Below are 27,853 nucleotides of genomic sequence, written 5' to 3'. Positions count from 1 at the left end.
GAGTGAGAAAGCATAGCTTGTTTGTATAACATCTTTTTTCTTTTGTATTTGTGATTTTACATGCAGCCTTAGTATCAGTCTAGTAATAATATGAGGACTTAATTAGAGTAATAGAGTAAATATTGTGCCAGTGTGTGGTTGTGTTGATACTGAACATCTGGCTTCAGCTTCATTTAAATACAGATTGTTTATAGATAACAATGTTAACATTGAATCTTTTATTTTTGCTATTGCTATTGCTTTTTGTGTTCATTCAGGCAATAAAGACTTTAATAGTCTGTCATTGTCATCTCCATTCAGTAAATCTATATTCTGCCCGGGAGCAGTCAGGTAATCAATCACTGTGTCACACTTTCTGCCACAGGTGTCACAGTGTTGTTTTTCTCTTTGACTTAAGATACGGCTTATTGGCTTTAGATTCTGCAGCAGATTATTATTATCTTCATAGATAAATGCAACAACAAAAAAACACTGCTGCAAAAGTAATGCAATATTTTCAACACGGTATTCTTCATGCACTACAGGTTTGGGACTTTTGTAACAACATGATTGATTTTGGTCAGATTTAGACTGATGTCATAACCCGTATTCATCCAAACCCACGACTCTGAGCTCTGAGTACAGCAGTGCTGGTGGATGAGCCAGACTTTGTCAGCCGTACACACACTCAAACAAACACACACACACACAAACACAAACACACACATACCCGGGTAATTTGGTCTGCATGTCCAGCAGAATGCTCCTCCAACCCTGAGGCTGCAGCTGCCAGATTCGTGCTGTACCGTCTCTGCTGCCGCTTACAAACCTGCAACACACACACACAGGTGTACACACACACACACACACACACACACACACACACACATTTATGTGAACACAGATTCATGCAGCAGCTAAACTGCAAATAAAACACTTGGTTCTATTTCATCTTTCTGCAGTACAACGAATGCTTTCATCCTCACACATCAGGATACACTAATTGTATGTACCCCCAGCCCCTCCTCTTTTTGTTCCTATTCTCCTCTGTCTCTCCTTTCTGCACAGACACACCGCCTCCCTCACTGCTGAGATTACAGAAAACTCAGGGGAATTACAGCTGAGCCGGTTTTTCTGCAAACTCCTCATAGACACATGCAATTTAACTTCCATTAAGTGTTTGATGCGTGCGTCTGTGTGTGTGTGTGTGTGTGTGTGTGTGTGTGTGTGTGTGTGTGCGTGTGAGCGTGTGAGAAGATTTGTTTTAAAGCATGTATCTGATAGAAAGTGAAGTTTGTGTTTCTGCTGAATCGTCAAGTTACAGTTACAACACCCTGAGGTTCTATAAAAGCAAACAGCAGTGCACACAAAAAACATTAAATACACCTCCTATGTAGCTCCAAACACACACACACACACACACACACACACACACACACACTAACAGTCTGTGCAAACTAACCTGTCACTGCAATGTGAAAATTGGATGCTGTCAACTTTGTCCTGGGTGAAAAAAAACACAGAAGAAAAGTGAAAAACAACGCTGTGATTAACGAGCATTTCCCATGCTGATCTTCCAAGCTATGACAGATGTATTACTGTTGTTGTATGATCATTTCATTATTTTGGCAAAAACCTTTAAAAAATGTCTTTATAAATCATGGTCTCAGAAACCACCTGCTCACTGTTGCACATTAACTATGTCCTATTTATTTATGCATGCTCCTATAATGATACAAGCCAAGCCAAACATATTCTTAGGTTATACTTGTTAATTCAGAAGTTAAAACAATGCACTTCTGTAAAATAGTTATGAATGTAAAGTTTAAACATCTTCCTTGAACATACAGAGTTACTTAAATGAGTGAGCACTGTGTTGACTTACTGTGTGAGACTCGAGTTCAGAGATCTTCTCTGGTTCTCCTGATCCAAAGTAGTAAACTCTAATGATGTGATCTGTGCTGCCTGTGGCCAGGAACATCCCACCTGCACACACACACATTTACAGACAGTGTCAGAGTAACAGGATTGATATTTTCCGGTACCTTCTTTCGACATAAATAGCATACAACTTTGAGGATCAAACTCTGGTGATGGTGAAGTGTCTCTCTAATGTGAGTGCAAACTTTGGGGCATCTTTAAAGTCATTTAATGTTTGAGGTCAACAGCAGCCCAAAATAGAAATATAATCTCAGAGACTGTGAAGCACACTTATTCCACATTTAATGGACAGCAGCAAACCCACTCGAGTGTTAGTGTGTGCTCTGCTGGGATGGCTCTCCAGTTAATCTGAGATAATTGTGAGATTTTTTTTTAGATCTGGTGTTAGTTCCACTTTGGTGGTTTCAAAACATCTGAGCAGTCTGCAAAATCAAGCTGTGCTCACCTGCGCTGAAGGAGGAGCAGATCATCTGGACACCCGGTCTGGAACGCTCTGTGAACTTACTGGGCCTCTGACTGGACACACACACAAGCAGAGATGTATTTTTTTACAAGGTATCTTTTGGGCCATTTTTGCCGTTACTGTATATGACAGCTGAGGAGAGACAGGAAATTTTGGGAGCAAAGAGAGGGGGATGACATGCAGTAAATAGAAGGGCTGGATTCAAACCCACGGTCGCTGTGGTGAGGACAATAGCCTCTGCACATGTGGCAACATAACCATTAGGCTATCCAGCACCCCACAAGAAGACAATTTAATCCAAAATGAAACACTGAACTATCAGTAGGGTTGATGTTAATAAAACAAGTTTGCTAAATTGTTGCTTCCCCTACTTGAAGAACTGTTTTTCTATCTTGTATTTTCAGCACATATAAAAAAATCTATTAATTTAGCACTAAGAAAAATGGCAATCAGTTCAAACAAACCATGAAAGTTGAAAAGGACAATTGCAAAAAATACACAATGAACCATTGGGACTTAAGTTTGAATTTTAAGCTAATTGAAATGCTCTGCATAAAGCAAAAGCGTTTGCACATTAATAACACGATTAACTACGACCTTAACAAATACACATACAACCATAGGAAATAAATAATGACATACACAGTATGTAAAAGAAGAAAAGGTGTGAGTGGCCCTTGTGCAGGTGAGACTGTGTGTATCCTTGGTTGTGCATTGTGTTTGTGTTTCTCACCCAAACTTGAGCGTGCGCGCGTCCCACTGCCAGAAACAGATGGTGCCGTCAGCTCCGGTGGAGGACAGGTAGCGCTTGGAGCCACTACAGAGGGGAGAAAACTGCAAACACAAACAATGAAAGGTTCCAGCTCAGTACAATGTGTAATCGAAACATGCTGCTAACACTAGAGCAGGGAAATAAGGACTATTATTCCACATGTGCTGACAAAGAAACAACCATGATAATGTAGGCAGAGGCTAGCCTGCTGGCTTAAATGAATATACAGAGATAAATATATAAAGCCAGGCAATATTATGTATTCTTCTTATTGTTAAGAAATGAAAAGACTGAAGCCAACACTGATCTACTAAAACAATGTTAAGTTAAATCCAATAACTGGGCCCCGTTAATAATCTCCTGGATGTGTTCTTTATTATGAACCATAATGAACCTGGACATTTATTTCGTTTTCATTAACTCATGCGTTACCTGCTGCCATAAATACTTTTCATGGCATATTAAATTGTGTCAATAACAAGCCACCAACAAATGCACTATTTATTGTTGCATGACTAACATTCGCTTAAAACTACATCTCCAAGCTGCTACAGGACATAACTTTCTAGATTGATGTCTTCAGAGGCAACAAACAGCTCGAGGCCGGATGTCATAGATGGGGAGAGGAAGCTGTTATTATCATGGGATTTCATGAGAAAAACACAGACTAACACCTGCCGTATCTTTAAACAACAGGCATGATGACAATCTGCTAATGGAATCAACAACATAATTTAATTAGGTACTAGATATGAACCAGTCATGACATCTATTCGTCTTGCCCTTATCTGCAGAGCATACAAAGACTGAAGGCTGTGATTGGCATGGTCTTAATGTTGTTTTAGTGGTGTCTTAATTCTACAAGGAATACAATTACACATAATACTTCATATGCAGGAGCAGAAAATGAATAAAAATGCAATATGCAGACACAAATTGGCAAGGCTGCAACTCAAATCTAACAGGTTCTGCTAAACTGTTCAATTTGGATGACGTTTCTGCACCGTACTGTTACAGGAACAGACACACACTCAACAGACACTCAGCCTGTGTGCAAGAGTTAACATGATTTGCTTTTAGCTTACAATCCTGTTTTTCCACAGATGAAACACACAAAGAAAAACACGCACGCACAGCCTCGTACCTGCAGGGAGGTGATAGAGGCTGCATGGCCCTCCAGGACGGCCAAAGGGGCGCACGTCTGTAAGCACCACACTCGGATAGTTTTGTCACAGGATCCAGCAGCGATCATGGTGTTCTCGTAGCTAACAGCCATGTCTGATATCTCAGCAGCGTGGCCGCGCAGGGTGGCAAGAAGACGGCCGTCATCTGTACCCCAGATCTTCACGAGGCAGTCATCTGAGCCCTGCGATTGAATGAAAAGACAGACATAGGTGAAGACACACACTTTGAATACAGTTTGAGAAGTGTCATGTGCCTCTGAGGACACTTGTAGAGAGACGAATGAAACCAGCCAAGTTAGAAAAGACATTTTAAATACAAGTGGGCACATTGCAGCCTTAGACTGCCAGCAGATTGGCAAACTTGGAACACAAAAAGAAGAAGGGACAAGATTCTTCAGATGCAAGAAATAAAGGTGATTTATTTGCAAGGTGTCCAAAAAAATGACAATAAACTATTCAAGGCTCTAGATCCTCATTAGCACGAGTACTTCAGTGCATTTACATGAATGCTTTAATGTTGATTAATATCAGTAAAGTCAATACTAACACACTACAGCTGTCATGTAAACATCTGCACAATAACTCAGGCTATAAGACAAACGATTGTGACAGGTAGAGTGAGCATTGCTTAATAAACAGGCAGCAGACAGTTAATGTGATGGGAGCATAAAACAGTCATATTGTGTTTGATAATATACACTGAACACATTAAAGGTCAGATACAGAGCTGGTGAGCATACAGCTGTCGACATCATTCATCAGGAAAAACCTTCATTTAGCAGTCGGGATGAGGGTCAGCACCACCAAGCCCGAGGCCATGGTTCTCAGCTGGAAATCAGTGGATTGCTCTCTCCGGGTGGGGAGTGAGTCTTTGCCTCAAGTGAAGGATTTAAAGTATCTCAGGGTCTTGTTCGTGAGTGAGGGTAGGATGGACCGTGAGATTGACAGACGGATTGGCTCAGCTTCTGCAGTAATGCAAGCCTGGTACAGGACCGTCGTGGTGAAGAGAGAGCTGAGCCTGAAGGTAAAGCTCTCGATTTACCGGTCGACCTTCTGTCCAACCCTCCCCTATGGTCATGAGCTATGGGTACTGACTGAAAGAATAAGATTGCGAAATGCGGATACAAGCGGACATAATGAGTTTCCTCCGGTGGGTGACTGGGGTATGCCTCAAAGATAGGGTGAGGAGCTCAGAGCTCAGAGTAGAGCCACTAGCCCTCTGCATCACAAGGAGCCAGTTGAGGTGGTTTGGGCATCTGATTAGGATGCCTCCTGGAACGCCCAACTGGGAGGAGACCTCGGGGTAGACCCAGAGTTCGCTGGAGGGATTATAGATCCTGTCGGGCCTGGGAACGCCTCGGAATCCCCCAGGAGGAGCACGAAAATGTAGCTGGTAAGAGTCTGGGTGACGTACTGTGCCTGCTGCCAATTTGACCCGACCTTTGATAAGCGGAAGACAATGGATGGATGGATTGAACCTTAACTTGTAAGTACCTTTTATGTTTATATGAAAAAAAAATCTACTGTCCAAACTAAACATCTTGATTAAGATGCTACTAAACAAATGTTATTAATTTGGGTTGCTGGGGGAACCCAAATTTGTGCACTTATGTTGATGCTTCCAGCTCTGTGAGGACTCTGGCTCCAGCTGTAAATTACAACAGCACCCGAGACAAATGATATTATCGCAAACCTTCTCAAACTCTACTGTGTACTCCACAAAGATATCAGATGAAGCGGTTTTTGGGGGTTTCTAGGAAACAGGAAATATTCAAGAAAGGGAATCCCTCCTATAGGCGTGATCCCAATCTCCACCCTGAAGCCTGAACTCTAAACCCTCACAGATTTCACTGACCCTGGTCGTACAGTGTGATCATGTTTGAGTCCACACAGCTTGAAATGGTATTAAGGGAGTAAAGGGAAAACTTTTTTATTACATCATGTTAGCTGAAAGCAATCATCACAGCTAAAACAAAGCCAGACTTCATCATGCATTTGTGACATTACAATGGTTAACATTTTACCAAACTACCAAGAGGCCTTAAAGTCACGATCAAATGTAAATCTATGGGAATATTTCACCTGAAATCCAGTATACTCCACCATCTTCCCTTTAGTCTATGCTTTCATTATTGTACATCAAGTAAGGAGCTGGACAACCGACAAAAACGCATCATAAATATCGCCATGAAGCTCGGTCAAGTTCAATAGGACAGTCTGCATCTATGCGATCTCGTGGTTGTTATGTGGTGTTGAAAAGTCCGTATAAGAGCATTTATGCACTTAACAAGTTGTCATTGGTACAGCCTAAATCTGTCTGCACTTAGGGGCGAGGTGGCTAAAAAGTCATTGAGCTAGTGAATAGCAGGATTGGAATACGGACATACAGGCACATTTTTTAAACATTAAATAGCAGTAAAATTAATGCAATCAGAGAAAGGAACCCAAAAAAAAGGGTTACGACAGTAAATAATACATAGAGTAAAGCGTAGGAAAAGTTTTGCAGCCTTGAGGCAGCTTCCTACGCAGTCTTTATTCAGGATGAAAATGCACAATGTCCCTTGATGAAGACGTTGAGGCATCCCACACGGTCTCAGCTCAGATTCTTTTTGGGATTTGGACCAAGCTTGTGAGGGGTTAAAGAGTCTGTGATTAAACGTGTTGCCAGACACCTCTGTGCCTTGATTACTGATTATGCCAAAAATCATTTTAAAAACAACAGGTAACCACTAGTGTCAAGACCAAAAAACACAGCGTGACATGATCTTTAGTTTTTAGTTTTTTTAACGTGTTTGTGAGAAAGACAGAAATCTGTAACGGCACATGAAGTGTACTGAGGGGGGTTTATGAATGAAAATGTAACTTAGGAAATAACTTGTGATTGCACAATCTTTACATAGTTATCATGTTCAATCAAACAGAGACTTGATTGAAGATAATACAGAGCAGCACAGTTTAAGTGCAGAGTATTTTTATAAGACATGCTATGCTATCAGTATCAGCAGAGATTTTGGAGGAAATGTGAGATGAAAACAGAACACCAACCCCCTCCTTTGAATAAATCATAATCACCCGCTCCATCACCAGAAAAACAGAGTCTGACTGCTGCTGCTGTTTCGTGGGGACTGATCAAAACAGAACGCGTCCTCTAAGCAACTTAGAAAAAGCTCAAGGACAAATTACGACTAAAATGAGAGCCAGACGTGAGAGGCGCAGGGAGACCTTATCCCAACTTTCCTTGCTGTTTTATATGTGAAGTCATGTTACTAACTATGTCAGGTACAAATGACACATACCAGTCAGTCTAATTGGTCTCTTCCAGTGTCCATGATAATGAGCTCGCAGCCATTTCTAAAGCTATAATACACTAATCATTATGGCTGTTTGCCAGTTATCGGTTTAAAACAAACACATGCACTTGCTCATTGATCACAAATGATCTCAATGTATGTAAAGGTTAAACAATACCGTAAATGTTCAATTAAACTGCCTGCCACTGCAGCAAAAGTCTGACTGAAGGGATCCAAAAATAAGAAAATATATAAATAAAAATGATCTTGTGATGAAAGGAGACAGCAAGAGAGAGAGAGAGAAAAAAAAACAAGAGCAGGAAGAGAGAAAAAAAAAGAGCGAGGGGGAGAGAGAGAGAGAGAGAGGGAGACCATGAACAAATTTTAATTTTGGCACTTAGCCAGGGCCTCAGAGGAAACATTTTCTCCGGTTATGATGAGAAATAGCAAGAAGAAGGGGGGGGGAGAAGGAGGAGAGGAACAAAGGAGGGGCAGCACAGGATGAAGGACAGGGGAAGAGAAAAAGATAGAGAGCAAGAGCAGGGAGTGTAAGAACGGTGGAAAGAGAGATAACAGGAAAAGAGACAGAGAGTCAATCTAACTCCCCCTCCTTCCTTTCCACCCCCTCCCTCTCAGCAGCCAGCCATTTTTGGAGAGTTAAGAAGTGAAAGCTGTAAATGGTGAATAGCAGCAGGCAGTGTTTGATTGTAGAATCCTAACAGAAGGACGGCGACATTAAATCAACGATATCTTATGTTCCTTCAATATTTAACACTTTACTAGTCCTGTATCTCGAACACAACCACGTGGAAAAGAAAAATAACAAAGCACATGTGTACAAGGGGCATCCAGTGGGCAACAGTCAAGTTCGTCCTGTTGAAAATGACGAGGACTGCCCCCCTAAAAAGTCACCATTCAAGTCATCAATCTTGAAGATCACAAGTCACCTCAAAATTGTAAGTCGTATTACAGCAGTATTCTGTTTTTCGTGTGTTTGTGTGTGTGGATTGCAATGAGGAAAAAGTTAGTCTTACAACAACCCCACAGTGTTCATTGTTCTTAACGTTTTTAACAGGGATTTATCATTCCCAGAAGTCTCCTTCTTGTCCAGAAAAATGGAACAGTTTTATTTTTTGAGGAGACACAGAACGGGAGGAGGGGCTGCGAGCTGAGCTGCTGCTAACTTTAGCTTGTTCCTCGGAAAATGTGAGATCAAGAGGACCGATTAATAAAATTTAATTTTGGAGAAACAACAGTGATCCTTGACTGATGCTCTTGGCAGCTTATATTACATGCAGAATAAAGTGCTGAGTCAACAAGAATACAGGTCACTGTTAAATATTCATCACTGGTAATGAGATACAAAAGTGCACATTCCAACACAGTCAACTACAAAACCACAATAAAATGAGCCTACATACACGAGAGACAAAGTAACTGCTGACAACATTTCCAACAGAAACAGACCAAAGCGACACGGCCAAGGTCAGATACGAACTGAAACACAACAACAGCATCAGTATCATTGGTAACAACAACACAACAAACACAACTATCTCCCCCTCCTTAACTTGAATTAAGGAGGGAAATGACACTGGGGACAAAAAGAGTGCCTGTATCTGTTGGATTTAACAGTGGGGGAAAAACACGACACAAACGCCAGATGCTAGAAGAGTTTGCTGTGGGAAAATAAAAACGTATGTTGAAACTCTAAATTGGCCCGCCAAATCAAATGACATAATTCGGACTCAGGTACAGCCCTAAAAGAGGCCGGGGGAATACCCTGTTCCTCATCTTCAAATTTAGCAACTGTGCTGAAGAAGGGTCTATTGCTCACCTGCAGGAAGAACTCAGCTCTAACCGTGAGTCACTCAGTAAAAGCATCAAACCACCACAGTAAGATAAACAGTAATTACATCCTACCAGATCTGTTACCACAGGCTTAACAGAGACTCGGTTATCTAGGGAAGCACAACACAGCATGCAACGACCTTAAACAGCATAAAAGACGTGACTTGAAATGAAGACAAGGGAAACAATAGATGTTGAAATCACCTTGGTGGGTTTATAAAGGTATCACAAGCAGTGAGATATGCCCCAGAAGAAGACAACACACACATACACATATACACACAAACTGCATCCCTACCGTGAAGATGCGTCGCCCCGTCCTGTCAAAGGTGACACAGTACACGGACGACAGATGTCCCAGGATCCTCTTGTGCATCTTCATGTGCTGATATACAGCAGTGGGCACCAGCTGACGCAGCCGGTAGGAGCCATTCAGCCGGCGGCCGAAGCCCGTCTCGACTGGGTGAGAAGAGACGACAGAAGCCATGAGACATTATTGTGGGTGAAGAAATCCGCAACAAATGAATGAAATCCCACTTGTGCATTAAAAGACTTTTAAGGATACGAAAATGGGCCACAATTGTGTTTAGATGCCCTGTGCAAAAAAATACGCTGTTATTCTGAAGGAAATCAATAATCAAGTCACAGGAAATGCGACTGGAGGTGAAGACGTTGGCAAGCATAGAGCAAAACATCTGACTCATACACGGATTATCAGAGGACCAAACAAACACAAACAATGTTCGAGTGTTATTTTTTGTTTATTCCAGTTTCCTGTGTTTTCTTTACCAATATTAGGTGGGCTCCCGTAGATAATAGGCGGCTCCGGTGGTCGCCCGCAGTGCAGCGCAGCCAGTGCTGAGCCCTTCCACACAACATGCTTGCAACCTGGAAAAAGTGAACACAAGATTGTTGCATAAAAGCACACACATTACACAGATTGTGTCATCTGTGCGCTCTGTTCTTTATGCATGCACTTATATTTGCATAAAAGAATGGAAGAATATGTTAACATGAACATGCAGCGATGTAATACAGTAACTGCCTCAGACATGAATATGTTTACATTAAAGTAGCCCATGTGTTATATCTCCACTCACTCTTTGTGGTGCGCAGGAGATTCTGCCGCCCGGCCCCCAGCAAGCTGCTGAGTCCAGGCACGCTGGCAGGGACCTCCTTCTCCAGCAGCGGACAAACTCTGGAGCAGACCTGCAGCAGGTGGTCTGCACTGATGTGCCGGTAAAGCTTCACCTGAAAACACACACATTTATCTCAGCTTGTGTTCAGGCTTTAAGTGACAAAATACCAGTCTGACAGGAACTAACCTTTTTTTAACGAAAAGCTTATTCATGAATTACTAGCTGTGTCCATAGGTTCAGAAAATCTCCCTATACAAACACATGTTTTATACAACTATAAATATAAGTAAAATAACTTCCAGTGGGTCATTTTGCATTCAGACCAAGTAAGAGAAGGATTCAGAATTTACAGGCAAATTTGAAACTATTAAGCATAAACACACAAAAAACGATTTTCAGCAGAGTGAGGAAAAGCAAACGACAAGGTCACTCACTTCCTAAGATGTCTGTTTGTTTGCATAGAACTTCTACAGTAAAGGTGTGCCTTTAAAAGCATGTTTACATGCAACACAGATAAATCAAATAAGGCTACTGTGTAAAAAAATTATAATAAACAATACTACCACTTTGCTTATTTGATATTTGCTTTTAAACAAAGCGAAATTCATAGTCTGAAACACATTGTAAACATTCAAACAAAAATACAAATTATTAGTTGTAAATTAGGAAATTCAATATATAATAACCGGTTGTGCAACAAAACAAATCCTTGTTTATTTAAATGTGTGTCTTGAGAATGATTATGGATGCAGTTCACATGAAGTGTAGTAAAGCAGCAGAGAAGGGGGTGTGGCATGCAACACAAGCATGAAGCTGTATGTAAGCTACGCTCCTATAAACACACCGTGCTGTCTGACTCCACTGACACATGGGGTCTATAATCCCGAGGAAACACACACACACACACACACACACACACACACACACACACACACACACACACACACACACACACACACACACACACACACACACACACACACACACGAGTGATAGCAGCGCAACACACAGGATGAAAGAGCTGCTCTGTGTTTACTTCAAGATGCAGAATTATTATACTACATATTGATTTAAAAATAAGACGTGCAGTTACCCTCTTTATTTCAGACACATAACGTTCAAACAAGTCTGAGACTAGAAATGTGTCACACACACACACACACACACACACACACACACACACACACACACAATTAATGACCCCTTAATTGCTTTCAACATCCTTGTTGGTTCAGAAACGTGATCACTGTTTCTAAGCTCATATCAGAGCACAAGCGTCTCTCGACACACAAAGCCCAATCAAACACACACACACACACACACACCCTAATAAACAGAGTGATGTGTAATAACAATTTGCCTCATTTTACTTGCTCCCTTAGGGTAATGGATAACACTAGCCGAGTCCCAGCAGCAGCAGCACCTGAAAGCACATGGCATCTTAACGCACATACCTCTAACCATCTACAAAGCATATAAACCTTCTATTCTAACAGACTGTGCAAACATCACTAGGCTATTACTAACAGAAGATAATATTATCTTCTGTAAAAGACAGATTTTTTGGGGGGGGAATCAGCTCATCATCTAATGTAAAAATCGAAATAATTAATTTGGTTTAAATATGGTTAAAATTGTAATAAGCTGCTATTTTCAGACAAAAATCGATCCATACTTTTAAATATGATGTCGTCCTATTGTATAATATATGCTAAATCAAAATTATTATACATTTAATTAATCCGCCTTAATTAATAAGGCGTAATTAATATCGTTAATTATTACAATAGCATTGAAATCCGCGTCGGATCCTCTTGTTGCCCAACCCCCCCCCCCCCCCCCTCCTGTTCAGACCCAGACAACAACCTACACAACACCTCTGATAAACATGTCAACCCGCTGTTACCGAGCCTCCAAACACGCTGTCTCCATTTGGTCTAATACTTCAAAAACCCTCTGCAGTATATATTTTTTTTTAATCGTAGGAAATTATGCACAATAGACAGGAGGCAGGCTGATCGGCCGGGTATGGCAGGAGGAGGAGGAGTAACTGAGAGCCAAGCAGGAAGAGAGAGAGAGGAGAAAAACACACACGGGCAGCCAGAGAGACGCTGTCAATTATTTCTTAAACGTAAAAAAAAAAAAAAAAAAAATGTACACCCTGGTAAATCTACACCCCGTGCAATGTGGATGTTTATCTGTTTCTCTGCGTGTGTGACAGAGGAAGAAGCGACAAAATACACGTATGATACGAGAAATAGGCCAAAGGTTGTATTTTGTATAATAACATAAATTAAACTTGTAAAATATCTAAAAGTGTCCAATGCACAATAATGCCGAAAAGAAAGAAACTAAACAAACATATACTGTGGTGATTAATTCTCTCCACGCCCCCATGCGTAAACTGCGCTTTCAGCCGAGTCCTGTTTTGTTTACATGATAATTAGCGACAATTAATAAGAGCGATTGTAAGATATGAGCAAAAACATTACCTCGCATCTTCTCAAAAACTCATCTCTTCTCTGCCACACGAGATTGCACCACAATCCCCCTAAAAACTCCTCTCCAAAATGTCTCCACAATAAGCGTGCAGCAGCCTGAAGTCAACCGAGAGCTGTAACTCCAGCTTCACTGAATATACTCTTTATATTCTCCTCAAAATGTCCTGTTTTCTAACTCTTGCCCCCCTGTGTGTTTTCAACCCATGCACACAAATTATGCTTCTAGCAGGACAAGAGCGCCTCCATCTCTCTCTGGCTTGTGGCGCAGGGAGTCCCTCCTCCGGATCCTGGCGCTCCTACACCACAACACTCATGACGTATCAACATTTCACACACAATTTTCCAACAACTATTACAACCTTTTGGACATGCATGGCACCAAACTCGCACACCACGGTGCACAGGGCGCTGGGACCCGACCCCTTGGTGCCCTAAATCGGCCCCAACCTGCAGGCAGCTCGCCCTGCATGGTCTTTTTCACTTCTTTTCTCAGCCACCTGATTTAAAAATTGCGGGAAATTCAATTTTTATTTTGCTCTCTAAAAACTTTTTCCTCAGTTATAGGGCTCCCTTACCAAATTTTCGTACGTCCCGGGGTGTTCCTGCCCTGTCCAGTCCAGCCTTATGGGTAGAAGCTGAGATAGAAAAATAGTGCATACTGTGACCATCCAGTATATAAATGTATCAAGTGATGTTTTAAATCTCTAAATGATAAATCAGAGTAAAAGCAACATCACAAAGTACAGTGCAGAGAGATGCATCTCTCTCGTCTTGCTGACTGCTTACCTCCTTCTCCTCCACCTCCCTTATCAGGGTCTGAAAATAGGATAGAAATACAAAATTACACCCCATGACAATTTCGGACATATTATAAATTATCCTAAAATGCATAAACACCAACCTCGGCTGCTTTTTGACACGGTCCAGCTTCTAGAAATCGGGCTATTAGGAAGTACAGTTCTGGTATGGTTGGAGGGGGAGAGAGGACGGGAGCTGCGTTAGAAGAGGGCACCGAGGAAATTTGGGGATATTACAACAACCATGACATATTTTCCGATCTCCTCTACTCACCAGAAGTCAACTGCGCGATGTGTGTACTGTCTGAAGCCATTTTGGTGTTGTTTGCCAGGGCAGCGCAGAGCCTGTGTGCTGGGTCTAGGTGGCTGCCCTGTAGCTGTCACTGTTTATCCACCAGGAAGAGGCTGCCTCCATTCAGCTCTGCTCTCACGAAGTCCCGGCTGCGTCGAGTATCCCTCCGCAAAGCGGCAGCTAGTGCACGCTGTAATGTTTACCAAGTAAAACACAGCCTTCCCTTTGCAAATAAATGACCGTAAACACATCCAAGCACCGAATACACCGCGGGGTGAATTTAAGCGACGGTTTCTCGGCTATAGAAGCACGTTTCTCTAAACCCCCTTCCCCCTCAAAAGAAAAAGCGCAAGCCCTCTGCGGAAGAATACGTTGCATGCACGCCATAGAAGAGGGGAGGTAGAAATGGCAGCCTGCGATAGGAGAGGAAACACTGCTGCAGAATCGCTAGTTCTTCGTAGTTTACTCACATTTGCGTGATTATAGACCTAACAAGAAAATAACCGTGCATTTAAAAATTAGTTGTAGATCCATTTAACGCAATTTCTGTGATATTTTTCTCTATTCTTAGCTGGATCTATGTAGAATATGGCGCCCGTGTTTAACCGCTGTAATGTTTTTTTTTTTTCCCTCGAGGTGTCATTTTTATATTTCAGCTCTCTTTTTTAAGTCATTTGTGTTTACTTGGCCTCGCTTGTTATCACGCTGTCGTTATTGAGTAACAAGATGTCTGGCTATCACACCCACTCTCTATGAGAGCTGTTTGGTGGGGAAGTCGTCCATTTCTCTTCCAAATACTGCCAGGCAGTAAAATGGGGGAAGGGTTGGAGAAGAAGGGGAGAGCAGCTTAATGAATGAAACCTCGTGAGTTACAGGAATTTAATGGCAATTAGACATTAATGAAAGATAGCTCATCAAGGACAGTAATCAAAGAAATGTATGAGTAAACACTTCCTCATGTGCTGCTACAGACAAATGTGGGAGAAAGCCTCAAACTAAGGGGTTCCTTTCCAAATAAAACATGAGTCCATTATTTGTGTAAATGATCTAGGCTATTTTATATCTTGAGTTTGCAGTTTGCCAACAAAAAAACAAGCTCCCATTTTTAGACTGACCCTGTGAATTGTTTCCTACTTCTGTTATTGAAGGTAAGCCATTGATGTAGTCTACATCTTATGTTGTCATTTAGCCTCATATTTTGTTTAATAGGCTACCACAGTCTCTTAATGAGATATGAGAAATTACTTGAGACCCACAGACACTGCTAAAACTAATAATGTGCTAGATATAACATAGTAGCCCCATTCAAACACCACTGAAACAACATCAGCATAACTTCAGTGTTTTTACATTTATTTCCCTTCCTAAGTTTCTCTTCACCTCTAAATCCTGAGATGGTGTGCTGGTGCTTATACAATGTGAGCAACCTGAAAAATTAGTTATTCCAATAATTTTATAATTAAAAAATAAAGCAAAACAATATTCTGTTCAATAAAGTTTGTTTAAAAAAAAACCCACAAGCTCTGGTATAGAAGCCACTTTCTATTTATAAAGCACATGTTTGACTTGAAGCCCTGGCAGAGACTTCAGGGAACAGACAACTTTGTTGCTGGGTAATGATGAGATAAAAACTTGAGCAGATGACAGATTAATTCTCCACTTGGGCTGTTTATTTTCTAAAAAAAAACTACAAAATATGAGTCCTCTTTGAGACACAGTTTCTCAAGCTTCTTCTCATTTATAAAAAAATATCGAATTTAGTTTATTTGTAAGAGATAATAATGTGGATATCATCTCCTGAAAAATGTAATATCCAAACTTAAATTCATGGCCATATCATAATTAATCGGCTTTATGGATCTGGTCATTTGAAAAGAAAACAGACACTTTTGGAGTCTGCACATGCATGTTCCCCTGATCCTGTTGAGTGATGTTTTTTGTCGTGTTTTATTATTTTCCTATAGCACCTTTAGCAGTGAGAACCACGATTAATACAGACACAGTACCACACGGGAAAGAAAATGAGAATGTGAGCATAAAGCAACTGCATCACCTTTCTTTAGGCCTTTACTTTGTTTAGTGCTGTAAGTATTCTGTCATTATTGGCCTTTTTGAACACCATATATGTATGTTAACCTTCCATCATAGAGTAAGGATATATATGTGAAATGTTCAATGTCAGGTTGTGATGTGTTTGTTACTTATTCCCATGGATTTTAAACAAGAGTATAATCACAAGAATTGCAGTATGACAAGCACTTTATCAGAACTTTAATTTAAGCTTGTGTGATTGACGTTAAAAGGATATCTGATTTATGACCATATTTCATATTTTCATAGTTGCTGCAAAAGAAAAAAAAGCAGAACGTTGAAACCCAGCAACAGATTGGACGTTAGTGCAGCCTCAGATTTGTCAATCTTTAGAAGGAAGTTCTCTTCAACCACCAGATGCAATATTTCAAACAAACTTTAACACACTATTCCTCAGAAACAGACTGTTGCATTGGGTAAGACAGATTTTTTTATTTTAGACCTTGTTAGCCACATACATGTTAGTTTTCTAAGCGTGACCCCTCAAGTGAAGTTGTTTTTGTGCTGGCCAACCTGGCCACAAGGAGGCATCCTCACTCTGCAGCACTTATGTGTACACAGGGGCACACAGGAGTCAAAGGTTATGAATAATGAGGAAAATGTGTCAGTTTACACATTTCAGTTTTCACGTGACAGGAACAGAAATTCAATATCGTGACCAGACGAAAAAGTTAACCAGACTGTGCTGATTCTGCCTGAAACATACTTTATACTTACACACAATTATTCTGTATTAAACAATGTCTGTTGTGTCACTTTGTTTGGTATGATATGGACTATTGACTAAAATGAAAACTGGTTTGTGTGTGCTGCCTATTCTGAAATTTAGAGTTGAATTGCTCTCGTACAGGTCCTGCTTTTTATTTCTACTCTTTTTCCTATTTTATTTACTTGCTTTTATACTAATAACTTATTTGAACTTTCCACATTTTACTTATATATTTATGCCCTTATGCTGCTGCATTGCCTGAATTTAACTCCTGAATGGATGCTTATCTTATCCTAGATGACACATTCAGTCAGTAAACAAACATCTGTGACTGTTTGCAACAGAGAAACAAAGGTTTCTCAAAGTTCTAAAGCAACTGTATTTCCTATTGATAAGGCCCTTTTAAATTTGACAGATAAACTGCACACTGCAGACCTAATTGCTTCTGAAAGCTTTTGCAATAACTCGTTACATTGAAATGCATCAGGGTATAGGAGATTTCATTATTTTAGATTTGAACAATGCCACTGCTGTTGCTTATGTCTAAAGCTTTGATGGGTTTAACCTTTTTATCATAAACCTTAACATTGTGTTCTCGTAGCTTCAGAGGTCTATTTCAATATTGTGCCTGAATGTGCAGCTGAACTCTGGATTCAGTGCTTTGAAATATGAGTTAATGAACAGGCATGAACCCTAGGTTGGGAATCAATTGAGCAAAATGTCCAATCATTCTCAATTCCAATTAGAAAACAAGATTGTTCAAGTTTATCTGCACTGTTGCTTATGTTCCTATGTCTGCTTTTACATTAGGCTATACCAAAGACACTGTATTTTTAACCTATTCTCTTGATTAAACACTTTTGATTGGCCTTCTCAGTTTTTGTGTACACACATCATCATGCCACACCTCTGAGCTAAAAAAAGGAAAGTCAACTAGTTTTCATCATTGGTCCACGTGTGTGATTGGCAGCCTGTCCCTCAATGAGGGGACCGTGCAGTTTCATCCGTCCCACTACTCGGACAAATGCTGACCTTTCACTTCCTGACGCAGCAGTTGTATTTAACACAGCCACGTACCCCTGACGACCTCACAAACGCATGCTCACACAAAGATATTCAGTGTGTTGGCTTTGTGTTGCTTTGAAAAGTGACTCTGAACATGAACAGGTGCTCTCAAACACAAACTACAAAAAACGGCTACCAAGCTATACAAGTGTTGTATGAAAAAAAAGGTGGCACTACAGTTCAAGAGAAACTATACATGCAATGCATAATATCCTTATGATCCAAACTGTGGGTTTATACACACACGCAATAGAGAGAGACAGAGAGGCACAGGAAAACAGACCACCACATGAAATCAACTTTTTATTTTATTTCAAAATATTCTTCCAACAGGATGAAACTCAGAAGCCCAGAGGGTCCAAAGCCAATAGAGCCGTCTAGAACAGAAGCACCACTCATTATTGCTATGTCACTCTGCTGCAGGACGAGGTGGTCAGGTGAAGGGTGGTGGGTGGGGGGGATAAAAGGAATATGAGGGAATAAGGTCAAACAGAGACCCACAAACACATTCATTCTAGCACACACATACAAAATGAGCTATGTGGAACACAGAGGTTGAGATTCTAAAACCTAAGATGTCTTTTAAAAAGCTGCAGATGTTCTCCATGAAGATTTTCATCTGATTTCATGTTGGTCTGCTGTTAAACTGTTGATACAAATCCACCTTAGATATCAGGGTGGGAGCCAGTCAGCATGCCAATTATAAAAGTAGCCATTTGTAGAGACTAGAAATATTGGCAAAGCTGGCTGAAAGATCGTAACAGTCGTGTTTACGAGAACATCTGCAGCCACCTGATTGAAACAATTCATTGAAGTGTATTGTGATATCCGAAAGAGTTGGGAGGAGAATGGAGCAAAAACATAGTGTAGGTAGAGTTTTGTAAAGTGTGAACAAGTGGGGATGGGGCTGCTGGTTGTCCGTCTCTACTATCACAAGTCTAAAAAAAATTCAGCATGGTACAAAAATCGTCAGTAAAAAAAGATGTTTTGCTGCCATGGAGTCAGAGGGGGCGAGCCAGTGGACACGCCCGTGTTTTTACGCCTTCTCCTCAGTGGCCTCATCCGCCGCCTCAGTTACCTGGAGGGGAAGAAGAGTTATGCAAAAGAATCTGGTGTTAGCAATCATTTGCTCTACAGGTAGATTTAACACGAACTGGCATCAACAAACCACAAAAAGACACCCCACAATTTCTTTTCCTGAGGTCCTTAGTGAGTCTAAATAAAATTCTGCATGAAACTTAATCAGCTTGAAGCAGCTAAAAAGGTGATTGAGGATCTACTGCATTATCAAAATGAGTTCATCATGACCTGGATAAATGTGCCGCTCAATTTGATGCCTTTTCAGTTTAATGGGTCTGTTCAGAGAAGCACATTTACTGAGGTGTTTGAAAAACTTTGCACCAGCCGGGCGCCGGTAACATAATGGTTAGTGAGCCCATCCCGTGTGCAGAGGCTGTAGTCCTCCAAGCGGACGGCCCGGGTTCCAATCCGACCTGCGGCTCATTTCCCCACTCTCTCACTCCTGTCCTATCTCTAGATAAAGGCATAAAAAGCCCAGAAAAAACTTAGCATCAGCCTATTCTCTTGTTTCCAAAGGGTTTACTTAACTAATCTATTAACACATAAAATGGCACTCTTTAATGGCAGGATTTGGTATTGGAAGTCCTCTTGTTTCCATTCACATTATGAGAAATATTCTCCACTGTTTCATCAGGCATTGGGTGAATGCTGAAAAAGGGTCCATGTTCAGAGCAAAAGGAGCAGGACACAATCCACCATAGTGCAATCCTGGAACCCATCTGTAGTTACCTTACAAGTATTTAGTTTTAAAGCTCCAGTGAGTAACTTTAGTTTGCATCAATCTGACGCCCCCTGTGGATAAAGTGGTAAATCTGGTCTAATTGTTCATCCAGTACACCTGTTTCAAGTATTTTTAAACAAAACACCTCATCCTTCTTTCTTTTCAAAGTCAGTCATAACTCACAGTAGATCTTTGCAGTGGGAAATGTCAACAAAGGCTGTTTCAGAAGTGTTCTGTAACTCACTTAATCTGGCACCTACCCACAGGCATCAGTTACAGGCATTAAAAATAACACTATAGACATTTTCAATCTACTCGCTGATGGTCTTGTTAGCTTAAGTGGATCATAGAGAGGCATCAATATTTATCTCAGTCTGTTTCTTAACCAGCTAAAAACTTCTCACAGGAGCTTTAATTAATGTTTTCAAACAGATATCTGCATTCGGTGCAGCTAACAATCTGCCTCTAGACACCAACTCCATTCTCACTTCTCAGGATGCTAGCTAGACTGTAAACAAAGGAAAAACATTGCTAAACGCTGGCTTCACTAGGAGACCTTGAATGTTGTCTGCAGCTCCAAGAGGCATATGTTTTCCAGTGATTACAAATGGGTTCTTAGATTGACTTATAAAGAACAAACTAGTCTACCTCGATCAGCCTGCCTCTCTGAACAAGACTCACAACAGCAGCTGTTTAGAAGATGTTACATGTTAATCTTTACTCTTCTCTGAACACATTCGGAATCATACTTACGGGTAAAAGGAGCTTTTTTTATTCCTTTGTTCACTTTCTTGCCATTAAAAGGTGGATACCTCAGGTCTGTAAATGCAACATGAAGCGGGGAGTTGTTAGCTTAGCTTAGCACAAAGACAAGTAATAAAGTAAAGCAGATCGTGCTGCTCCGCTTCAAGGCTAAAAGCTCTCCCAACCAGGTCTAACACTCTCTTTTCAAAAGTAGTATCCTGTTTGTTTAAAATGTAGAAAAACCTTAGATCTAGCAACACTTTTCAGCCTTTGTGCTAGGCTATGAAACCTCCTAGCCATAGTTTCATAAGCCTCATTTGCACTCCATGTTACAGTTTAAAGCATATCCTGATGTTTATTCCTCCAAGTTTGACTCAGAAATTGCTTTTGCCTTTTTTATTTTCCAAAGTGTATTGAGAGAAGAGATGAAGTAATAAAGTATAATTTCTTTATCAGGATCACTTTCCTGAAGATACAATGCACCCATTAGAGAGACATGACTGGATGTCATCATACAGCGTTTGGTAGAGAATAGTTTTAGTTTTACGAGCTGCCGTTTGATGTTTTACATCTCTTAACGTTAAAGTCAGTAGTTGTTGGGGCTATTTCTGAAGGGAAAAAGTAGTAAAGTCCTAAGGTTACCAAAGCTCCTGTGTGGAGTTTGTAGTTGGTTAAGAAACAGACTGACATGAATACAGATGCCTCTATGTGACCAACTAAAGCAAACCAGAACAGAAGATTGATTATTTCTGTACAGTTCTTTTACATGCCTGTCACCCATGCAGTTTAAGCATCAGACAAGGCCGTAAACAGGAAACCGCTTACTTTTGGGAAATTACACTTTCACCCTTATTGTATTGGGATTGCATGTCTTTTGGTGATTTGGTGAACTAACCCTTTAATTTAGGATTTACAAACCAAGGTGAGCTCAGGGCTGGTGAGTGAAGAGATGTGTTCCTGTGCCTAAAATCTCTCAAATTAAGACTAAAATATTGTCCTATTTTCTTTGGGGGTTAATAATTTACTCTGTCTATATCTATCAAATTTTATAATTGTTATAAGTTCCTCTCTAGCAAGCAGTTTTAACTAACTTGAACAGAACCCCTCCTCTGGTATCTGCAGGAATCAGCATGAGCTGGACAAGGAAATGAAATCTGGATGGTGTGATCTCACTGGAGTGAACATCTGTCTACATTTCCTCTGCCTGACCACTGGTGGAGCCAGCTGTCTAAGAACAGAGCAGCCAACCACATTTCACATCCCAGTGAGAGCAGCAAGACCTGCATGTGTCAAAAGTTGTCCTTGGCCCACTTCACTGCACACGGACACAGAAAAATACAGACGATCTCACCTCTCTTCTTCACCCTCTACCTCATTAAAGACTCATTCTCTGTTTGAGACACCACAGCACTGCAAAGCACACTGGGTAAATGTTTGCTTGATTAACACACACGTTCTGTTTAAGTAATACTGAGTTAGTGTTCAAACACACACACACACTTCAAAGACGGATTAGACACACCGTACCCTTAACTCTGACTGTCTCACTCTGCCCTCTCACTGACATCAAGGAGGGAGCAGTGCTTCTGTTGGAGGACACCCTGACAGACGGACGAGACACATAGATCTGTGTGTGTGTGTGTGTGTGTGTGTGTGTGTGATTGGAAGCAGTGTGGAGGATCAAAGATTAAATGTGGTTATGTTCACGCACAAAGTGACAAAATAGGGGGGAAAATAATATTTAGTTGTTGTTTGTGTAAGTGATTTTTTTCAGCAACATGTTTTTCTTCCTCATACCTCATTGGTCTTGGTGTCTCCGTTCTGGGCGGGGCCGTCTTCCTTCTTCCCCTTAGCTCCGCCTTTCTTTGCCTTAGCCCCCTTATCGTCTGCGACCTTCTGCATTGAAGAAAGTACATATAAGTAGGGTTGGGAACTAAAATTGTAAATGGCAGAAATAAAGGTTATTTTTATAACAACAATTGTGTTTTGTTCTGTTTTGTGCTTATTTAAACTCTAACTAACCAAACTGCGAGGACGATAGTAGAATGGATTTCTCATTGTAACGATGCAACGAGCTGGCTGACATACAGGTAACAGCCATAGACGGTTAAAAAAATACATAATACATAGCACAACTGTTCACCGAAAGGGAAGTCAAAACATTTGGAGCTCCCCATACTGACTGGTTGCATTATAGGTAACAACCTTTGATCTTTGACCTTTCATCAGTAAGTTAATGTGTTTTTTGAATAGTGGAAGGGGCGGGACATTCTGCGCATGTCCTGGCTCCAAATGACGTTACCATAACAATATGTCAGAGTCCGTTATGGAGGATATTTTGGCTTCATTTGGTTGTAATCGCAACATTTTTACTATCCTATTGACATTTTGAATAGATTTTAGGAATAAATAAGGATAATTTACATATTTTTTAAACAACCCAACCCTAAATAGTAGGACATATAAGGCTTGTCGTTTTTTGCATTTTCAAAATAAATAATGTATATAAGATGTATATGTTGACCAAAGTCATGTGATACCATATTTTAACATTCTCATGCATTCCAAACATTCCCAAATTCCAGCTGCATTATAGCAGCAAGAGCCATCTGCAATTTAAGTAAGTAATTAAAAATATTTATAAAATGTAATACCGGTCTAGCTGTAGGGAAGTAAGAATCTTATCTTAGTATTCCTAAAATAATATTACAGTACTTTCAAATTCAAAACAAACCCTAATAAAGTATTGCATTGTTGTCTAAATTTTGTAACCTTGGAAACTTTGTGTGTGTGTGTGTGTGTGTGTGTGTACTTCACCTTGACGATGGCCTTCTTGGGCTTGGCCTCAGGCTTGGGTGGAGCAGGCTTCTGAAAATTAAGCAGAAATCAGTTAGGATGACCAACCACACTGTCATGGTAGACTGGAAAAATATGAGTTGATATTAGTTTCTACTCCTCTCTACACTTACATAGTGTAGAGACATTTCTGTACTGTTAAATAACTTTTGCATTAGCCACAACAAATGGGTAATGCCATTGCTCCCGCTGTAAGTATTAATAATTCTTTTAAACAACGTGTACATCACTCTGTAAGCAATAGGATCTGACCCTGTGCTGAGTAGTTTTAAATATCTGCCTCCTCTTAAAGTGAACTGACCTCAGACCATTCTATAATGTCTATATTAGATTGGACTTAAAACTCTGGCCATTCAGGCTGTGAGCAGGTTCACTGCAGAGCTTTTTTTCAGGCTGCAAAGTGTGCACCATGTTACCGTGATGCCGCCACATATACACTGCTGTGACAAAATTAAATAATGTGATTCACATGCACATGAGGCAATAAATAAAGGACATAAAGCCTTCTTGCACAGGAGCTTAACAGTACACAACTACACATGGGGAACACCCACACCTTCTAAGAGTTTGTCAAACTGTCTGAATAGGAGTCTAAATGACATAGCAGTTCTGGTTTACAGCTCAAAAAGGCCACATCTTATGAGATAAGTTGATAGCGCTGAAAGAAAATGACAAATCAAATCAGAAATGTGGAAAAGTGTACGCTGGCATGTTGAAATTCTGCTTTTCTGAAAAGACTAATAGCTTAAAGGGGCAGGTTGACATTTTGTAATAATAAGCTAGTTCTCTCTTTTCCTCTAACCACTCTCATGTCTGTCAGTTAAAATACAGCTTAGCTTAGCTAAAAAGAAAAAAATGTGGGGAGACAGCACATTTCTTTTTTAAATGTGCATACTTCCCCACATAATAAATGTGTTAATTACTGGATTACAGGTGCTGGTAGGTGTGTTTTCAGTTTAAGTATGGATTTTAGGCTAAGCTGAGCTAATTTAGTGCTAACATACAGACATGAAAGTGGTATCCATGTCCTAAGCCTTGATAGAGAGTATATTTCCAAAAATGTTAAACTTTTCATTGCAAGTGCACATGCATACATACAAACACATGCAAAGATTTAACACAGACTGTTTCACATGCATAGAACAAAACAGATAAATACACATGGGTTGTTTGGCAGAGCTGCATGATCACACATGATAGTTTTCTATGGATAATATCATCATGGTGATCCATGTTAATATCATTGGGATTTGGGGAACATTTTTGAGCACTTTAAATTTAAATTATTTTGTTTACTGTTGTGTGTTTTTAAACTTTTGTAGGTAATTTTATTAGAAAAAAAGTTCCTTATTGTTATTGATGAAGCCATTTTCTAAACTTGTCCATGGTTGGAATATTAAAATGTAGTTTTATCCTTTAGTTCATGCAACCCCGCACAGCCACATGGTGTAACAAACCACACAAAGAATGGACAAAGACAACAGAGAAAAGACATGCAGATGAAGCTAGACACAATACCCTGATCACATGTTTATGGAATTTGTGTATATCCTTAAATCAATTCCAAAAACCATGTGAGGATTTTACACAGAGCCTAACTATCCCATAAGAATGAGGTAGGACGAGGGCGAATTTAGGGAGAAGACAGTCAGAGGTGAAGACAGGGACGGGAGAACGACACTTACCGCTGACAATCTCGCCGACTTTCTGGTGGGCTACCGGAGCAAGGGATGATCAATGAGAGAGAGAGAGAGAGAGGTAGACAGTGACAGAGAGAGAGAGAGAGAGAGAGAGAGAGATATCAGTTGTACCTTTGGCTGTTCTAGCAATCTGCTGTGTGACTGCAACTTTCCTAATCAGTTACCTGTCGTGTTAATTCTCACTCACTCAAACACACTTTATTGTTGGAAACACTGCACAACCACACACAATCCACCAACACACCAAATATTTACCAATTGTTTTGTGACTTTGGAGGCTTCCTTGCCCTCGGGACCATCTGCAGACTGCAGGAAACATGAGTGAAGAAATTGTTAACAGTCCAAGTGTTCTCAGGTGCACAACATTTGGCCTCAGAATTTATGAATAAAAATGTTTTATGGTCATTTTATCAACCACCACCAATAGATATTCATTTTTATATAGGCTCACAAAAATTGATTTGTATCACTAAAGTTTACTCTCATCTATGAGTGACCACTTCATCCTTTCTGTATTGGGAGCCAGGATGAGTAATAAAGATAAAGATTCAAATCATTAAGCAGTATAGCTCTAAAATTGGTCGAAAGTTAAAAAACTGACAAAGCTTTGTATTTGTGGCTCATTTTCTTATTAACCTAATCACTGTTGACAGATGTGCCTCTAATAATGCTGAAAGCTGAAAGCGGCTGTTTAGGAGGCAACTGACTGGAGAATTGTATTAACCAATTACAATTCTAAGCAACTATTTTAGAATATATTTATCTATGTTTTAAACAAAAAAAATCAATTGGCTTGACCTTCTTGTTTATGCTAGTTTTATTTATAATTAAGTTACTAATCAGTATAACAGTAACAACCCTTTGCTATACATTTACTTTTGATCTTGTGCATACAATTAATTCATAAAAATGAACATTCAAGGCTGAAGAGTATATAGATTTTTTTTATAACTATTGTATCTTTCTTATATTTCTAGTATTTTTTATTACTATTCTATCTTTCTTCTTATATTTAATTAATGTTAATATGTTTGTTTTTAACTTCACGCTATTTTTGCGGATTCTACTTTTTTTGAGCTGTTGTAACAACTACATTTCCTCCAATGGGGATCAATAAAGTTTATCTTATCTTAAACAAATTTTATTTTTATTTTGCATAAAGTAATACAACTGACTAAACACTCTTAAATAAATAAATCACAATTTTAATCTAGGTGCAATATTTCTCATGGTTGCATATGTGCACCAATTGCATTTAAAAAAAAAGATGATCTAATAATGACATCTCCATGGTAATTACCATGTTAATAGAGTCATCTTGTTGACATGCCATGATGAAGCCCCCTAGAATAATGTAAACATGGCTTAGACAATAACACAGAGTGAGGGCTGTCAGCCTACATTTAGATGCATACATCATGGGCTCGCTCTGCTCAGGCTGCAGGTAGGTTAGGACAGCGTGCAGGAGAGTCCGCCCCCACCGTGCAAAAAAAATGTTGGTTTAGCCCGCAGGTTGGTTATCGCATCATTTGCATGTGGGCGACCTCCGCCCCTAGAGGCCTCCCATTCTCTGTCCTCAAAGGCGAATCTCCGCAGACAATGGCAGTTTTTGGATGGTAGAAAAGCCCATTTCCATGTATTCACTGATACAATGCACGTGAGCTCGTCGTGCGATGCTTTTTAGAGAGTGTCACGTTCTCTTTTTACACACAGCAATTGTCTCTGATCCCCTCTTTCTTTATTCCTTTCTCTCCTTTTGGGTGGCGGGTGGATAGCAGCTACCACTCTTCACCGGCGAATAGAAACATTTGAATGGACGCTGATGTTTTTCCACCGTTGAATTACATATTATTGGGAATCAATAACACCTGATTCATGCGTGAAACGCGCCCAGAAAAAAAAATATCATCACGCACGTCTCCTACGGGATTTACGCATCCATCCATCCGGCGGCTCCGTCTGACATTCACCAGTGGTGCGCAGAGTGGACAGGGAAGTGGCAGATAAAACGACCACAGGAACGGCCATTGACGTGAACACATGGACATTTACAGTGTTTAAAGAATAATATTTCCCAATAAATGTGTCCTATACACGCACAGACGAGGGAAATACATCTAAAATGTTGCGGACGAGGAGACACTTCCTCAAAGTTTGGCACCAGCTCACCTGCCTCGACGTCGCCAAAGAAATCGCGCACCGCTATTTTCCTCAAATGCTAAAGCAGAAAAACTACACTGAAGTGATCCTGATGGCACAAACGACACTCACCTTTCTCTTCGGCATTTCGCGCGTGAATTATTCTCCACCGAGCACGGGAAATGTAAGGTCAAACACGAAGGTCCAAGAGAGACGAATTTGAACTACCTCGAAATACAGGATCAATATCTAAGCACCTTCGATAATATGTTGATTATATGCACTCCCCAAAACTCTATACCTCGCACAACCATTGGGTAGAGAGGTCAAGATCCTCTCATGTGCTGACTCCTGATTGGCTCCAAGCAGCTCTATGTAAATGAGAGGCTCGCTCACATTGGCTGGGGTTTATCAGAGCGTGTATGTGATTGGCTCCGCGCTCTTTGTGCGCAGCAGATCCCACCAGACGGAGATTTCAAGGGAAAGTGGAGACAAGCCAATGAAAGCGGAGCCGACTCTCGGTGAATCTGGGTAATGTA

The 27,853-nt window shown here is 40.4% G+C and overlaps 2 protein-coding genes across 12 annotated transcripts in view; both read right to left on the bottom strand.

Moving 5' to 3' along the window:
• The window catches only part of phip (pleckstrin homology domain interacting protein), a 41,037-nt gene extending 26,694 nt beyond the window's left edge, over positions 1–14,343 (bottom strand). Inside the window, exons 1-13 of the mRNA XM_020633481.3 lie at positions 14,192–14,343; positions 14,022–14,080; positions 13,907–13,936; positions 13,696–13,755; positions 10,581–10,731; positions 10,270–10,368; positions 9,779–9,939; positions 4,300–4,521; positions 3,117–3,217; positions 2,366–2,436; positions 1,865–1,965; positions 1,442–1,482; positions 710–808 (exon numbers count right to left, since the gene is read on the bottom strand). Coding sequence (XP_020489137.2) covers positions 710–808; positions 1,442–1,482; positions 1,865–1,965; positions 2,366–2,436; positions 3,117–3,217; positions 4,300–4,521; positions 9,779–9,939; positions 10,270–10,368; positions 10,581–10,731; positions 13,696–13,755; positions 13,907–13,936; positions 14,022–14,080; positions 14,192–14,231 — 1,235 coding nt within the window. The 5' untranslated portion in view covers positions 14,232–14,343. The remainder of the gene's footprint in view (positions 1–709; positions 809–1,441; positions 1,483–1,864; positions 1,966–2,365; positions 2,437–3,116; positions 3,218–4,299; positions 4,522–9,778; positions 9,940–10,269; positions 10,369–10,580; positions 10,732–13,695; positions 13,756–13,906; positions 13,937–14,021; positions 14,081–14,191) is intronic.
• A 4,021-nt stretch (positions 14,344–18,364) lies between these two features.
• Positions 18,365–27,637, bottom strand: hmgn3 (high mobility group nucleosomal binding domain 3). Of its 11 annotated transcripts, none has more exons than XM_065963898.1 (8): positions 27,447–27,633; positions 25,431–25,481; positions 25,161–25,190; positions 23,437–23,484; positions 22,417–22,512; positions 22,147–22,246; positions 20,629–20,694; positions 18,365–19,152 (listed from the first exon to the last, which is right to left on the bottom strand). In XM_065963898.1, exons 1-8 carry the CDS (start codon positions 27,459–27,461, stop codon positions 19,145–19,147), a joined length of 414 nt encoding a protein of 137 aa, XP_065819970.1. In that variant the 5' UTR covers positions 27,462–27,633; the 3' UTR covers positions 18,365–19,144. The 11 variants fall into 11 exon arrangements, 9 of the variants coding, with proteins under 9 accessions (XP_065819970.1, XP_065819969.1, XP_020489111.2 ...); XM_065963897.1 differs by having other exon boundaries at positions 22,417–22,515; positions 27,447–27,630; XM_020633455.3 differs by having other exon boundaries at positions 23,437–23,487; positions 27,447–27,626.
• Between the last annotated feature and the right edge of the window lie 216 nt (positions 27,638–27,853).

This window comes from Labrus bergylta, chromosome 15 (assembly GCF_963930695.1).
Source record: "Labrus bergylta chromosome 15, fLabBer1.1, whole genome shotgun sequence".
Lineage (NCBI taxonomy): Eukaryota > Metazoa > Chordata > Actinopteri > Labriformes > Labridae > Labrus > Labrus bergylta.
Note: the sequence above shows the minus strand (reverse complement) of the source record. Positions and strands in the feature narration are given on the sequence as shown.

What these genes read in the sequence shown, in the direction of transcription:
- hmgn3 (XM_020633454.3), bottom strand. An exon ending in AGTCGGCGAGATTGTCAGCG is followed by an intron (nt 23,488 to 25,160) that starts GTAAGTGTCGTT and finishes CTTAATTTTCAG; the next exon opens with AAGCCTGCTCCACCCAAGCC. An exon ending in GAGACACCAAGACCAATGAG is followed by an intron (nt 22,247 to 22,416) that starts GTATGAGGAAGA and finishes ACACACACACAG; the next exon opens with ATCTATGTGTCTCGTCCGTC.